This window comes from Ambystoma mexicanum, chromosome 1p (assembly GCF_040938575.1).
Source record: "Ambystoma mexicanum isolate Mex_15411 chromosome 1p, UKY_AmexF1_1, whole genome shotgun sequence".
NCBI classification, from domain to species: Eukaryota; Metazoa; Chordata; class Amphibia; order Caudata; family Ambystomatidae; genus Ambystoma; species Ambystoma mexicanum.
In genome coordinates this window covers 636376088-636393224 of record NC_090921.1, presented here as the reverse complement: position 1 = coordinate 636393224, position 17137 = coordinate 636376088, and the positions used below count along the sequence as shown (strand labels likewise).

Genomic DNA, 17137 nt, shown 5'->3' with positions numbered 1-17137 from the left:
CTCACTGCCCACACCACACTCAAACCACAATTACCTTATCAGTCGCTACTGGTTGACAGCGGCATGCTTTCCAGGCAAACACGGAGTGGAGCTGCTTCTTCAGCAGCTGCCCTTTGCCGACAGGCTCCCTGGAAAGGTTCCCCCGGGAACATTGCAGAAGAAGTCCTCCAGGTCACGAGGAAAGGCCTAGTTGCCAATTACATGAGGTGGGGGCGGCAGGAGGCATGCAAGAAGGGAGGGGGGGGGAAATGGTGGTAAGGGGATAACACGCGTGTAGAGCTGATAACAAAATAAATGAAATCCAGCCTTAAGCTGCTTCCTACCAGTCCACTGAAGTGGCTGGGAGGCAGGTCCAAGGGCCTAGTCTCCAATTACAGGCTGGAGGGGAAGCATGGAAGCTTAAGGCTTCAATGCACAGTAAAAATAGCTGGTCAGTATAAAAAGTGGGAAAAGAGGAACAGCGAGAAGAAATGATCAGATGAGCAGGTGGGTGGAGCTAGAACAGATGTATGCTTAGGAGAAGATGACATCTGGATAACTGACCAGTGCTGGGCATGCATGTAAGTACTCTCTGTGCCAGTTTCATTGAACAGTACTCTGTAACGGTGAAACAACCTGGTGAGTAAAAATATTCTGTTGCAGGATGCGGGGTAGTGGTGTTTAACCACACATTTGGACTACTGCAGCTTTCTGTCCTGAAGCATTCAAAAGGGAGGAAATTTCGAGCAGACCAGAGGGAACGGGGGATAGAGGGCATCCTAAAAAGCAGCAACACTGTTTTGTGCAAAAAATCATCCAGCAGCAGATAAACCTACTAAAATCTCAGACGATTGGAATGGCTAGGGGATTCCCCTAGACTTATGTATTCATTCATTAGCTGGCCTTTGGCTTAGAGGGCTGGCTGACTGTTAGGCAAGATTTTCATAGAAATGGTAAATCATCCTGACCTGGATCCACCCTAGAACCTTTTGCTTTACTAGTGGGATATATTTCCTTAATACCTCTGTGCGTGGGAACCTTTTTCCACACTGAATCTTTTTTAAAAAAAATTTATTTAATGGGTGTCATTTATTTGACCCTCCATAGTCTTTTTAAAGTTATCCTCTAACAACTTTTTGGCAGCAAGTGTCTGTTGCTGGGTTGCCCTAGGGGCTCCCCTTTTAACTTTCTCTCACTAACATTGAGAGAACTACAGTTCCCAAGGGTAGAAAGGATCTTTGGATCCCTTTTACATTTTGTTTGGTGAAACTAGCACACCCCACCTTATGTGGAGTGCTGGGGAGATGCAATGTATCCCCTTTCACATTGAAACTAACAATTCTGTTACAGGGACAAGTGTCATGATGCCTACCCCCGGGCATCAGGACCAAGCCCATCAGCTCCGGAAGCAGGCATCCAGATACTTGCTAAAACCCCAACAGCCCCGGCTGGGGGCTGTTTGGGTTCACTCCTGGCGCCTTAGGCGCCAGGCTCATAGACTTTACTTACCTGATGCAGACCATGCTGCTAGTGAGTCCAAGCCAACGTGAGGCCTGGATGGGACTATTCTTCTACAGGGACTATTTTTTACTCTGACGTGGTTCTAGGGAACTTCTTACCTGGAACTACTTTGGACGCTATTAAAACCACGCCCGAACAGCACACGCTTCGCGTTATTCTGCATCCAGCAGCGTAACGCTCACTTTGCCTGCAGTCTGCATCTAGTCTTCTGCCACGCCCGCCTCGAATCTGGAGCTCCTAAAACCAAGGGGAAAGAAAAGGACACGATTAGAAAACGAACTATTTGGAATTCCTCACCTGATTTCGGATCCACCTCGCCTCCGGACCTGGAAAGAACATAATTTCAGTGCGCCGCGCCATACATCTCCAGCTGCAGCGCCGCGCCATACTCACCAGTCCTCGCAGCATCTTTTGATTCGGTGCTGCCTCCATCATTTCTTCGCCGAACTCCGGCACCTAGGGACAAAAGAAAACAAGGTGAGCCGAGAAAACCAACAAATAAAAAACTTATTATAGACTTACCTGATTACCACCGGAGGCATTATTCTATAACACTCCACATCTTCATGTGCCGCACCTGCAAAGAGAGAAAACAACACGTTAAACACCGGCAACATTTACCGGACGGCGTCGGGTAATGCAGACTCTTACCTGAGCACCACCAACTGCCATGACGGGTATCTTCTCACGATCTTAGTTGCAAGACAAGAAAGGAAAGGGGGGGAACAAGAGTGAATCATCATTGAACTCTATGAACTTAATACTTACCGAACCTTTCCAGGAACTTCAGAGTCAATACTCTCCGGAACTCTCCCACACCTTGAAACCAGTGAAGTAACTGGCAACGCGCCCCTGCAATCCATGCAGGATGGAGAGCTCATCATTTAAAAACATAAGGTGAGGTTCCTAAAAGGGGATATCGGAGGTGACCAGAAGAGAGAACGAGAACAGTGGGAGGGGGCTATCACTCATATACACGGATGGCTAAATCCCTTTCTCCACTTGCAGGAGAATACTTCTACGGATCAAGCAGACGAGATTAGGCGGGCCAGTCCAGACAGTCATCTCGGCACTACGCATCACGTTGGTGGAGACCGCAGCTGTCTGGGTCCGATCGACGCCCCTGTGGGAACCAGGTCAGCGTAACAACCAGCTTAGCTTCAATGGCTGGTAGCCGTGATACCTTGTATTAATTTGGTGCACTTTTATCGTGGACTGTGTTCACAGCTGCAGTATAGGTACCCAAGGGTGCTCATTTCACCAAAATGGCCCCTGTCTTCCTTTTTTTGCCATTTTAGTGTTTCTTGTCCTTTATTGTTCCTTCCCCTGACATCAGCTGGCAAATTCCTTTGCGTGATTTTTATCTTCGGGAGTCACCTGGACTACCCATCCAGGCTCCACTCTGTCTATGAAGGCAGGAAGCGAGGGAGGAGTCCAACTCCACAGCCCTTTGTCTTCCTCCTTGCCTGAACGGGGACAAATCCCAGTGGAGGTGCGGGGGCTGGCTGTCCTGATTGGACAACCAGACCAACCCCTTGTTGTAAAATGCAGGGAGAGAATGCAGAATTGTTGTAGTTACTGTAGAATACTGCAAACCTGGAAGCTGAAGACATCTAAAACAGAAGAGGATGATGAAGGAAAAGTGGCTGCGACGATTTCCAGTAACCGAGAGCCTGCTGTAGCTTTGACCTTCCAATCGACCTGGGGATGCCGAAAATGACAACCCAGAGCCTGGTGAGACCCACTAAAGTCAAGACCTGCATTTTGTGCCATCCCACGCATTGCTGCGACCTTGCGTTGCTGCAATACCCTAATACCCTGGGATCTCGTGCCACTGTGCAGTGCAGTCTTCTGACAGTGCTGGACCTTTGTTAGGATGGGAATTCAACGCGATTTTCTGTGCTCCTTGAAAAGGTGCCAAATCTGCAGAACTAAATTCAGACATGAGGAAAACCTTGTCTAGAGCCTTCTTCATTGATCCCGGCTGCAAAGTTCCTTCTGAGGTCTTTTTTTTTCAGTCACCACGACAAGGAATACACTGACCAGGTATTTGGCTGCAGATCCTGAAGTCCTCCTGCTGCACAATCTTCAATGCTGAGGTACTGTGTTGACTTGGGCATGTACTTAACTTAAGTCTGTTAGGAATTCTGTGTTGCTGCGAGGTAGTTTCTGTGATGGAGAGACCTCTCATCTAGTGCACCGAGTCTCACTGCTAGAATCTTGCTAGGGTGTCTTCTGTGAAGCCCCTGGACACTCTTCTAACTCTAGAAGTAAAATACTCACTTGTTTGCCCAGTCTTCCTAAGGAACTCTGACTTGTTTGCTACTTTAAGAGCCTATCCTGACACTGCATGTTGGACACTAGATCGCAGTGACCCCCTTCTGCCACTGAGAACACTCATGCTCCAAGAAAAAGGGAAATTCTTTTAAGGGATTTGGCCTATTGCCTAGAAAAGAAAATAAGTGTTTAAAAGTTACTTACTTGTAAAAGAGTTGGCTGGTAGTGAACAGTTACAAATGTTCTTACTTACCTGGATGTGTGATGCACTATTCTTAAAGGTATGGTTAACATCTTTCTTTCCTTAAACTGTTTCGCCATACTATTAGTACGTTGATGTGAAGGTATATTGCTGACCTGTGATTAGGTTGTGCCCCTTCCCAAAAGTAATGGTTTGGTGAAAAGATTTTGACTTCCCTAGAACTACTGTTGGGTGTTCCAAATAAGGTGTATGCTTTGTTCTGTGCACCTTTAAAGCATAGTGTGTTGTGATCATTGTGTTTACATAGAATGTGATAGTACTTATTTACCCATAGATTTATCTTGGCCTACCTGTATTTAAATACATGATTTATTTTTACATACATAGTGTTTCAGTGTTTCTTTGGAACATTTGTATTACAATTTCATTTGTACTGATTCTACAGCCTTCTCTTCCTCCTAACATAATCCTGGCTGCTCTGTCTACGCTACCCTGAACTCGGGTGGTATAGCTTTATACTAAGAGTGGAGTCTTAGACTGCCTCAGTTGACTGGTTTTACTAAGGCTTGAGAAAAACTGTCCTAACACTGACAGTTTTTGGATGCCAACCAATCACTCTGGCCCTTACAGCCACCAAACGCTCATTTCCACCCATACAGTTTGTGAATTGGCTTGTCTAGGGCCATGGACTAGCCTCAATGCGGCCAAACTACCAAGGATGCAAGTCTAGGCCCAACGAGTCCTTGTTTGCACAACAGGCTTTTTATGTATTTTCCCTAAAATAATTAATAAATGGCCCAAAACAAAATTGCTGAGACTAGGACGTACCCCAATAAGTATTCTGGCTACTGATGTGTTGGGATGAACTCCTCATGAAGCCAAACCTAAATTACTGTGGCCACCAGCCACCCTAGAGCCAAAATGGGGTTACCTGAGGACCATATAGCAAAAAAAGGGTTGCAGTGTCTGGCAAATTGTTGTGATCATTTGAACTTCTACTGAAATCCCCTGAGCTAAAAACAAAACAAAAAGGAGAAATACACATTTTAGGGTTCCAATAAATGGAACAGCAAAACCTTTCAAAAAGGCAATTTGTTCTAGTTAAATGTTTTAGAAATACCATATTATGTATAGCATAGGTGATGTATCGGTGAGCCATAATGCTGGCTTGAAGGAATTTCTAAAGGTTCAATCAATTCACATCTTACCTTGTAGTATGGTCCTCCTAAAATGAGATTTTCCCCTCTGGCTGCATTTCAACTTAACTCTGTGTGTGCTATGCTGCTAGGCATAGGAAGTGAAGTGCCCTTCTCGTATTGCTAGTTTCATGGTACTCAAAGAAAAAGGAATGATCTAGCAGAATGTTGAAACAAAACCCTGCTGTTCCTTTTGCGACTTCATGGATGCATGATGAGGTTGTTATGCATAAATTTTGTTTTTAAGATGATTTCCATACAGTGCTTGGTAATGCTGTTACTTAGCACAGCCTATTACCGTTGATACCAGTACCAGATTTAACAGTACACACTTATTTCAATTTATTAACGAAGAAAGTCAGAGTCCACTATCTAAAGATTGTGGAGATAAAGTTGCTTGTGTTTTGTTGTAAGCTACCAGTTTCAGTGACATTCTGTTAGTCCAAAAGCCTCCCAGCATTTGAGGGTTTGAATGTGGTATTTTTTTTCTGGATGTTAGGCTTTGACATTCCACTTGAGGATGTTTGATCCAATGGTATTGGTTTTATGCTCTCGCTACATCTTTGTTGAAAATGGTTGAGGCAATAGTTTATTTAACAAGTTTTTTTTCTCTGGATATGCAACTATATTTTTCTGGTTCATATTTAAAACTCTTTCACAGGTATCATTTGCTCGCCCGAGTTCAGAAAATATAAAAGATGCAAATTTGTATATCAGTGGCCTGCCAAGGACCATGGCACAGAAAGATGTGGAAGATATGTTTTCACAATTTGGACGCATTATAAACTCGCGTGTTCTTGTAGATCAAGCCACAGGTATAAGCATGAAACTTTTACTAATTTGTTATGGATGTACTGTTGCAATGTTAAAATATATCGAACTGTTTTATAATGCTCTTCTCAGAGTGATAAATTGTAGAGCATTGTAATGCAACATTTCTGAACAGAAGCAAGTAACCAATGTTTTTTTTTTTTTTAGCATTATTTGCTCAAAGCCATTTACTCCTACGTCCCGTCCCCATTCCTCCACACTTGTGGGACATTCCGTCCTACAGGACGGGGACCAGAGCACTTTTGTGAAAATCATCAAAAACTTGTTTTTTTCCTTTTTATTAGGCGGGGCACCGCACGCGGCCGTGACTGCCCTCCTGAGCTCTGCATCGCCCTTCAGTCCTTTACTCCATGCGGTCGGGGCTGGACACACTTGATTCACTGGGAGCTTTTTGTTTTTACTCCTGCTGTCCTTCTTTGTTGCTCCGGTTCCACAGTCGTCACATCCTCTGTCTATGCTGGAGCGTTTGGGATTCGTGTCCTGTTCTTCATTAGAACGTAGTTTCGCAGGGGCGGATCCTCATCCTGTTTGCCTGAAGTGTCTAGGCCCGGAACATTGCTGGGACTTGTCTTTATCGCGGCTCCCTGTCCGTCTGGGCATTCCAGCGTCTTCGGTGGGAGGTGGTGTTCCAACGCGTTCCCCCACTGCATTTGCAGCTCTTCATCGACGAGAAAAAGAAATGCCTGGTAAATTCTTTACTTTTTAGGGTACCCCGGCCTGGGGACTCCTTCCCGGGGTCTTTTTCGGACTGGGAGGAGTTGTGGTAGATCTTCTACCGGGGAAATCCCTGAGGAGTCCCGCAAGGGGCCTAATAGGCACACTGGAGCGTCCTCTGAGGGCTCCCGTAGTGGGCCTGCCAAAACCAGACCTTCTGCGGTTCCCATTTTGGGGGCTAAAGTTGAGCTCAGTTCTTTTGTGGCTCTGGATACTGGGGTTCACCCTGAGGTCTAAATTCCTGGCGCTTTCCATACCAAGTCAGTTAAAAACCGAGGTTTCTCTTCTTGGGGCTAAATAGAGTACCGGCAGAATCAAGGGATCTTCTTTGAAGGTCTTGTCAGTGAGGTGTATTGCTCGCCCTTCCCATACTCGGCTTGCGGGGACCGATTCTTTTGAGGGGGCAAAGAAGATGGTCACCCACCACAGGCCTTTGAGTACCTGCCGAGGATCCTTGTTTCAAGGCTAAAATGCCACTTAAAACCCCTCTCCTCAGGTGTCGACAAAATGGTAGCTCAACCTCCGTGGTCCATGGTGGGCATTTTGGATACCTCTCTTACACCAACATTCACAACGGCTGGTGCTGGGAGCATTCCCTTTGGGGCTGAGCAGTTTTTTCCACGACCTGTGGTCAACAAGAACCCGTTCTGCCCTTCGACAGATTGTCGTGCTCGGGCACCCCTGCCACATAGTCTCGGGATGATAGCTCAGCGGCTACCTGCTCGCCTTCAAAACAAGACGACACAAAGCAACACAGGTTCGAACCCCGGGCCGCCTTTAGAAACATCCAGGTATTAAGCACGTTATTCGCAACTTAGAAACATATTCTTGTAACGGCGCCTCGATGCTGTGTGAGCCGGGCTGTGTGAGCGCTTTAAAAATGCAAATAAAATAAAAAAAGTCTTGCTTTCTCCTGGCTTCGCACAACTGATTAGCGTGGGCGGTCCTGGCAACCACCCTCGTTACGCGCATGGGGGTATGCCCCTCAAGAGTGGCCTCTACCAACGCCAGCGGCTTTTTTGGGAAATTTCAGACACTTGTGCACTCTGATCCCATGAGGGCATACTTTATGGGCCTTTAAGGAGCTGTACTCCGGTACCACCATTGGCTCTGGTTGATCCTACGCAGGTCCCAGTGGTGCCACTTCCTCCACATCTGCCTGTCAGACCTCCAGCGCTTCCGTCTCCACTGTCCCCGATAGAGAAAACATTGGGTGCGCCGCTAGACAATACGTCAACTTGAGGCACCGCGTGCAGCGGATCAGCCTCCTGTTCCCGCTTCACTGGATGACCAGGCGAGCGATGAACAGCCCCGCTCTGTTGGAGCATTCCATGACCGGGTGCTGTATATGATGAACTTGCTTGGTATCCCAGTACCTGAGTGCGCACCGGCCTGTTCCTCCAGAAGGACGTCTTGGCTGAGGCCCGTAAGGTCTGGGACAAACCCCATAAAGGGCTGCTTGATACAAGCTTCACGCCTCGGAAGTTACAGCCTTGTCAGCTTTTCCGCTCCCATTGTCAACGGTAGTGGCAGCGCCCACTCCCCAGTCCATGCCGGCATGTGCATCCTCCACTGCAGCGGCCCAAATCCTCTCCAAGGAGGATAAACTTCTTGGTGCCATTGCAAGAAAGTATTTTCCAATTCGGCACTCCTACTTCGTCAAGCTAACACAGGGCTCATCCTGGCAGTAGCCAAACTTAGGCTGTGGAAGGAGCTAGCTGATTTCCAGGAGTGTATCCCTATAGACAGGCTTGATGACTTCCAAGCCAGTTTGTTGGACGCCAAAATGTTGGCACAGGTTCTGCTAGAATCTGCAGCACACCACGTAGATACCTCTGCTCGAGGCGTTCTGGTCGGGGTCGACCTCTTCTGCCAAGTGTGGCTCTATGCAACAGTTTTCAAAAGTGCAGGACCATGTTCTTGACATTCCTATTGATGGCAAGGAGTTGTTACATTCCTCCACAGATGAGGAACTCGCAAAGACTAAGGCGAGGTACTCAGACTGCCAAGTCTTTATCGGTCCTGGCGAACGCTCCAGCAAACGCCCCTTATACATAGAGGTCAGGGTCCCAAACTCGGTCCTTCTCTGGGTTTCGGGATAGTCGTGTGTGCCGATCTGGAGCTCTGGTTTGGCGGGCCCCGCCGTAAGCAACAACACCAAGGTGGCTGGTTTTTCTCTCAGCCATCAGCCTCCTCTCCAGGGACAGGTAGTCTCCCTGCCGACAAATCGACCAAATGTTATTTTTTTGTCGGTTGCACGAGACTCCGATGGGAGGACGAATCTCATCTCATCTGGAGGCGTGGCGGACCTTCACTGAAGGTGCGTTTTTTTACATCGCTCGGACGGGCTTCTGCCCCTCCCTCACCCTTCAACCCTACCTTACAGCAGACTGGGTCTATCTCCCTCAGAGCCGAGGTACAGAAACTTCTAGACATCAGAGCGGTGGATCTTGTTCCCCTCAGGGAGCAAGGGCAGGGCTACTACTCCCGTCTGTTCAGTGCCTAAACCCAACCAGGCTAGCCTGCGCACTATCCTTGATCTTTCCCAGTGCAATCTTTCTCTTCCCAAGAGAAATTAAGGATCATCACGCCTTGCCAAATAAAGTCCTCTTCAGAAGAGCGACTAGCTCAGCGTAGTGGACCAGCAGGACGCATGTATGCACATTCTGATATGGAGCGCACATCGGAAATATCTGCGGTTCTCCCTGGGAGAGGAACACTTCCAGTTCCGTGTGCTCCCTTTTTGGTCTCAACTCGGCACAGCTTGTCTTTATGAAGATGTTGGTCATCGCAGCTTTCCTCAGAATGCAGGGGATTCATGTATATCCATTACTCCTACGTCCCATCCCCTTTCCTCCATACTTATGGGACATTCCTCCATCCTCTGGGACGGTACTGGAGCACTTTGTAAAAAGCATCACATTTTTCAAAAATGTGTCCTTCCTCTCTTTTTACGTGGGGTACCGCACACAGCCGCAACCCCGTCCTCCTTAGCTCCGTCCAGCGCATCGCCCATCAGTCCTCTTCTCCGCACGATCGGGACTGGGCGCACTTTCATCTTTGGGAGATTTTTTCCTTCCAGTGTCCTTCTCTCATGCTCCGGCTTAGCGGTCGCGTAGTCAGTCTATGCCGTTTCAGTTAGATTTTCCTAATTGTTGTTCCTGCGATCGACGCTTCGCTAGGGCTGTTCCCCATCCTCTTTGTTTAGAGTGTTTGGGTCCGGACCACTGTTGGGACTCATGCTTCTACTGCGATTCCTTTTCGGTCCGGGCGCCTCAACGTCGTCTGGAGTGGTGGGAGGTGTTTCAGCGCACTCCTCCGCATTTTCAAAGTTTCATCGACAAAGAAGAGGCACCCGGTAAATTCTTTAGTTTTTAGAGCACCCCGCCTGGCGGACTCCTTCCCAGGGTCTTCCTGGTCCAGGAGGAGCTTCAAAAGCTCTTACCGGGGTTTGCCCTGAGGTGCCTTCTAGGCCTGAGAACTGTACCAGAGTTTTCTCCGAGCGCCTCCGTAAGGGCCCTATTGACACCGGATTACAATCCGAGGCCCCTCCTGTGAGGGCTGTTTGTGGGCCCAGTTCTACTGAGGCGGTGGGTACCAGCTTGCTTTGAGGTCTCCTTGTCTGGAGCTTCCCATACAGACGCCGTCGTATGCCCTGAGGCCTCTGTGGAGGCTTTCTGTATCGAACGAAGGGGGGGCTGTTACCGGACGCTGGGCCGAGGTTCCTCTGTTTGAGGCTAAGGTGACTGACCACCTGAGAGGCCCATAAAGGTCTTGTCGGTGAGGTGTACTCCTCATCATTACCGCTCGGGCGGTGACACAGGTTCTGTCAAGGGGGCACAGAGTGAGGTCTCTGACCGGAATTCCTCTGTTACCGCCGTGGCTGAGGTCCCTCGGTTGGAGGCTAATTTGGCTGATGGCATGTCTCAAACAACCTAGGCCACACAGTACCGGCTCTGCCGAGGGTCCTGGTGTCAAGGCTAAAATGAAGACCCCTGACCTGCCTGTGGAGACCCCTGCCTTACTCCCACATGTCGCAGTTCTCAAGTGCTGACAAAATGGCGGCTGTTCCCGCCAAGACTACGGCAGCCATTTTGGATTCCTCCCTTACACCTATGCCATCGGCTTTAGGTGCTGGGAGTGGTTTTTCAGGTGAACATAGTTTTCCTTGTGCGCTTTATTTTCGTCCGGTGTATGACTGGATATGACGAACACTCGGATGCCTTTACCGCACACTGTCTCGCTCCCTGCGGCATCTGCGCCCTTGATCTAGGTTGATTCGAGTGGAGAAGGACCTTCTTGGCAGCCCTCTCCCTTACGTCCCTGGAGCTACTCCGCTCATGAGAGGCCCCCTCCTGCCACGCCTAAACAGTCGGCGTAGGATGCCTTTTTTGGAAAATTTCAAAGGCTTATGCACTCCGACCCCACGAAGGAGTATTTCCGAGGTTTGTTTAGGGAAATATGCCCGCCAGTGGCTCTTGCACCGTCTGTTCCAGTCGCGGCACCGGTGGTTCTGGCAGCTGCGCTTCTACTGGCTGGCCCGCCTCTAGCTCTCCCTCCCTTGTCTCCAGTGGACGAATCTTCAGCAGGGCCAGATGCGACGGTCTGACCTGGATGTGTCGGATGACACAGGGGGATCAGGACAGCGCGGACCACCCCCGCTCTGTTAGAGCCTTCTACGACCGCGTGCTGGACATGTCTTCTGGATGTTCCAGTACCCGAGGCGCCCACACCCCAGGAAGGGGTGCTTTCTGGGGCGTTCACCTGGTTTCCTCTGGAGCGTACCGGCTTGTTCTTCCAGAAGGACGTTTTGGCCGAGGTCCGAAAGGTCTGGGATAAACCACACTCTGGACTGATTAAGATTGATGCTTGTTATAAGCTTCATTCTTCGGAAGAGGTAGCCTTGGTGTCTTGTCCGCTCCCTTCCTCCACGGCGGCGGCGGCTGCCACGTTACAATCCAGACCGGCTTTAGTGGCAGCCCAGGTTCTGGCCACAAAGGACAAGATTCTGGACTCTGCTTGACGCACCTGCAGGGCTGAATTAGCAATGATCTTCCTCACCAAACGCGGAGCTTGTGTTAGCAGGGGCGAATATGAAAATGTTGTAAGGTCTGCAGGAATTTGAGGAATTCATCCTCGCGGATAAACTAGACTATTTTAAAGCTGGTTTGTCAGATGCCAGGGTCCTGGCACAGGATATGCTTGAGACTGCGTCGGGGCTTCATGCTTGGCGTGGACACCTCTTGTCGGGCTTGGTTTCATGCCACAAAGTTTTCCAAAGGGGTGCAGGATAAAGTTCTGGACCTGCCTTTTGACGGCAAAGAGCTTTTTCATTCATCGATAGATGTTGAACTGACCAAGCACTCAGACTGCCAAATCCCTGTCCGTCTTGGTGAAACTGCCTTTCAGGGCGCATAGGACGTCTTCGCAGCCTCGGCCTTCCTCTGGTTTCCGGGGGTTTCTGGATCGGAAGACTCGTATAGTCGATGCGCCAACAGGAAACTCCTGTCGGCGTCAGCAACAGGGCCCGTTTTTCTCTCAATCCTCGGCCTCCTCCTCAGGTTCTGGTGGTACAGCTACTGAAAAACCAGCTAAATGAGGATTTTCTGCGCTCGCACGAGACCCCGGAGGGAAAGCGCCTTGCGTCTCACTGGGAGGCGTGGCAGACAATCACTGAGGACCAGTGGGTCTCGTCAGTCGCTCGGGCGGGCTTCCGCTTGCCCCTTCCCCCAACCCCACCCTTCAATCCTCCCTTCTAACAGTCGGGGTTGCCCTCCCTCAAAGCCGAGATCCAGAAGCTTCTGGATCTCAAGGCAATGGAATCTTCCGCTGGGGGGGGTAAGAGGGGCTTCTACTCCCGGCTGTTTACGGTGCCCAAACCCAACCAGGCTGGCCTGCGCACTATCCTAGACCAGTTCAATCTCTTCCTTAAGAGAAATTCAAGATGATCACCCCCGTCAGATAAAGTCCTCTTTGCAGAAGGGCGACTGGCTCAGCGTGGTGGACCTTCAGGATGTTTATATGCATATTCTTATTTGGAGTCTGCATTGGAAATGCCTACAGTTTTCCATGGGGGAGGAGCATTTCCAGTTTCGTGTGCTCCCGTTTGGCATCAGCTCGGCACTGCGTGTCTTTACGAAGATGTCGGTCATCACAGCTTATCTGCGGCTACAGGGTATCCATGTGTAGCCGTATTTGGCCGATTGGCTGCTGCGCAGTCCTTGTCCTCTGTCAGCCTCGAACAACCTTCAGTCTCTCCTCCAGCGCCTGTTCCACCTTGGGCTGTCGGTGACTGGCGGAAATCCTCCATGACAGTATCTCAGGACTTGATTTGCCTGGGTTTTTGTTGGCACACGATCGACTGCAGAGTATACCTGACTGGGGACAGAATGGCCGATCTGTTGGTCACGTGGCAAGTGTTTACGCTGTTGGAGAGCATGTCGGCCTGGTGGTTCCAAAGGCTTATGGGCCTCATGGCCTCGTGTGTGCTGGCTCTTCCTCTTGCTCGTCTCAAGATGAGGAGGACGCAGATAGCTCAAGCAGTGGATCCAGACTCCAAAATGATCCTGGTTCCATCCTTCATGAGGTTAGACCTCCAGTGGTGGTCTTCTCTCAGCAATCTATTGGTGGGCGTGGCTTTTCAAGACCCCTGTCTTTTACTGACTGTCACGACAGACTCCTCACTTCTTAGTTGGGGTGTGACATTGGATCTTCAGGTTTCCGATCTTTGGTCGCCGCTTGACACAGCTTCTTATAAATCACTTGGAGCTCCTGGCGATATTCCTGGCGCTGAAACCATTCAGGCCTGTCATTGTCAATAAAGTGGTCCGTGTCTGCACGGACATTGTGGTGTCCATGTTTTATATCAACAAGCAGGGGGGTACCGAGTCCTCCCCTCTTGTGGATCTTGCCCTTCAGATTTGGGAATGGGCTGTTCAGCATGGCATCTGGCTGGTGGCAGTACACATCCCGGGACAGCTGAATGTTACTGCAGATGCCCTCAGCTGACGAACAATGGTTAGCTACGAGTGGGAACTGAACATGGAGGTCCTCTTACAGATGTTCCATTGTTGGGGCACTCCAGAAGTGGACCTCTTCGCGACGTCGACAAACAGGAAGCTTCCCCCGTATGCCTCCAGAACCGGGCTGGGAGCCTCCTCTCTGGAAGGAGATGCTTTCGATTTCCTGGCAAAACATGAGGGCCTATGCTTTTCCGCCTCTGCCCCCGATTCATCGGGCGCTTTGAAAGCTGGGGGGCACAGTGAATTGGTCTCTTCTGTTCATAGCACCATGGTGGCCGACAGGTTTGGGTTTTCAGAGCTTCAGCATCTATCGGTGTGTGCACCGATCAGGCTTCCTATGGTTCCAAACCGGCTTCACCAGTGAGATCGGCAGTTGAGGCACTCCTCCCCACAATCGCTCAACTTGGTGTCTTGGTGCCTGAGTTCAGATCCTTAGAGCGCCTCAATTTGTCTGCAGATAACATGCGCATTGTTCATGTTAGGCAGAAACCTGTGCAGATCCCTTAGGGACCACTGCAAAAGATTTAGGACTACAGGTGGTTGGCAGTAAACCCAATTGGTAGCAGTCGGTACCACCCAGATTTACCTGGTAGCTGTGGCTGAGCAGTCAGACTTCTCTCAAGATGAGTTAGGCAGTATGCAGAGTATACACAATAGGTACAGAGACACAGTAGTACAAGCAAACACTGACCAGAGCTTTGGTGTAAAAGTATATAATTATTTATTTAAAGACACACTTGTAATTTACACTAGCACAAAAAGAGGTAAATAAATTCAACACACTGTCACTATTACTAGATGTACATCCCTTATTCCTTATCAGACAAGTCTTAGTTAACGCCACTTATTTCCAGACAGAGATGAGCGCTTAATTAAAGATGGCACAACAATAAGTTAAGAAAAAGGGAGGGAAAAGGCAGAAATTAGGAAAAGCACACAACACAATACTTTAGAAGCACCCAGCAAGGCAGGAAAGTCAAGTCTACTTGTGAGCAAAAATTTCAGAGGCCAGGCTCCTTCTTTGAGAGAACAGAGCACCAATGCGCCCAAGATCACAGTTTAGAAGTCTTGCAAAGTCTTGCAGGGAGTTCAGGAAAAGAATTCGTCAGCTCAGAAAAGTTCAGTTAGCCAGCCTAGGGCCAACCCAAGTGGTAAGTGGAAGCTTTAAGAGTCACCCCACACAGACCGTTGCGAGGGAGGCCAGGCGGACACAGTACCTTCAAAGTGGAGAGGATCCTCCAGAGGGGGCAGTTGTTCCTGGCACAAGGTGCAAGTCCCGGAGTTGTCCAGAGGAAGAGAGGGTCTCGACATGGAGGAAAGCTGAAGGTCGTAGCACTGCCAGGGAAGAAACCAGCCGCAGAGTTCTCCGGTTAAAAGGTAAGACCCTTTTATTCGCGGTGGTGGAAAAACCGTGGTATCCCGGTTGCCGGGGTGCTTGGCACAGGCAAGGCGGCCACGAGATGATCCGGGAAGGCGAAAAGACGGGCAAACTGGTTATCCCCACCAGTCAAAGGAAGAAGACTCTCCGTACTGGAGATCTCCTCTGTCGTCGGGGAAAAGTGGTGAGACTGTCCAGCAGGGCTCCACCGGTGGTGTTGTCGTTCCAGGTCGGCTCAGCTTCTCCCTCTTCGGATTCTCTAGGTCCTGTGGCGACTTCTGAAGTTCCAGTCCCCAAAGCCCTCCTTTATGCAGCAAACCCCCATTCATTCAGCCTAGTTGTCAATCAAACATGCTAAGTGGTGAGCCGGGCGGCTCACCACTTGGGCCAATCACACAAGAGTGCCTAAACCCCCTCCGACACCCCCTGTGGTACCCAGACAGAGGGGCACCACTTTTGAAGGCTTCTGTGGAGAAGCCCGCCAAAAAGTGGAACAAAGGGCCCGACTTGGGTTGGAGTCACAGAAGCGAACACAAACGCCATTTTGGAACAGAGTTTCGGCAAAAAATTACCACCCGGTGATTTCCTATTAATTTAATAAACCCGGCGGTATGTTCGAGGCTATATTAAAAAGTGGTAGCCTCGAACAATGGGAAAATCCCTTAGGAAAATATTTGCGGTCGCATATAAAAAGTAGTATCCACTGCCACCAGCCAAAACGCGATCAGGGGGGACGGAGACATGCCCCCTCGAACAACAGACCCCGGGGCAATCGAATTGCCCCGACCAGTACGTCCACAATATGATGGTTTGTACTGGTTTCTGTTCATAATTTGGGACTAGTAAAGCCAATGGTGACTTTACATGCCCTGGGAGACAGTAGTCAGTCCCAGGGTATGGAGTCTATGTTTGGGGGTCGCTACGACACCCCTGGGTTACGGCACAGAGGGTGCTGTGTAACCCACATACCAAAAACACATGAAGCCCTATGGGGTAAAGGACACCATAGCCCATAAAACACATTCAAAGTCAAAGGAACACCTCAAATCATGTCTAAGAGTGGGAGAAAGAGTCGCAGGATAAAAAAATAAACCCCAGAAATCCAGCAAAGCTGCTGGGGGGGACTCACTAGGTTTGGGAAATTAGCCTTTACAGTGACTTCTCCCTAACAGTGCCCGAGTTCAGATCCTTAGAGCGCCTCAATTTGTCTGCAGGTAACCTGCGCATTGTTCATGCGGCCAGGAAGCCCTCGACGAGATCTCAGTATAAAAGTGTTTGGCTAGTCAGCTCGACCCCAGGGAGGCTACGATCGATGCAGTTCTGTCCTTTGTCTCACATCTGGCAGAGTCTGGCAGTATTGTTCTGCAGGATTTATCTGTTGGCTATTGCCACTTATCTGTCCACGGATAATTGCTCTTTTTTTTACTGTCAAATCCAGTCATTAAAAGACACTTTGCGGGCCTCATGCACCTTTACCCTCCTGTTCGCAAACTGCATCCAACGTGGGATCTGAATGTGGTCCCTACGGCCTTGTGCCATAAACCCTTTCAGCCCATGGCTATGGTAGACCTTAAGTACCTTTCGTGGAAAGTGTCCTTGGTTTCTGTGACTTCGGCAAGGCGTGTGAGTGAGCTCCAGGCCTTGTCGGTGGAGAATATCTTCGTGGTTTTTCATAAGGATAAGGTTGTCCTGAGGACGAATCCTTCCTTGCTTCCAAAAGTGGTCTCTGATTTCCATCTGAATCAGTCAATCTCCTTGCCTGTCTTCTTCCCAAACCCAGGCTCAGAGGCTGAGAGGGTTTTGCATTGCATAGACGTTAGAAGAGCTCTTAAGTTCTATCTGGACAGAACATCCGAGTTTAATAACTCTTCTCAGCTTTTGGTGACTTTTGGTAAACCGCAAGGTAAGCCGGCCTCGAATGCGGCCATCTCCAGATGGATTGCTGCCTGTATTGCAGAGGCTTACGCTGTTCAGGGCTTTCAACCTCCAAAAGGGATTCTATCTGCTGCTGTTGCCT

At 49.4% G+C, this 17137-nt stretch overlaps 1 protein-coding gene across 4 annotated transcripts in view; it reads left to right on the top strand.

Moving 5' to 3' along the window:
• Positions 1–17137, top strand: part of ELAVL1 (ELAV like RNA binding protein 1) — a 288733-nt gene that overhangs the window by 217767 nt on the left and 53829 nt on the right. For all 4 annotated transcript variants that reach the window (XM_069649668.1, XM_069649667.1, XM_069649666.1 and 1 more), the window contains one exon: positions 5837–5990. In XM_069649668.1, the coding sequence (XP_069505769.1) occupies positions 5837–5990 (154 nt within the window). The remainder of the gene's footprint in view (positions 1–5836; positions 5991–17137) is intronic.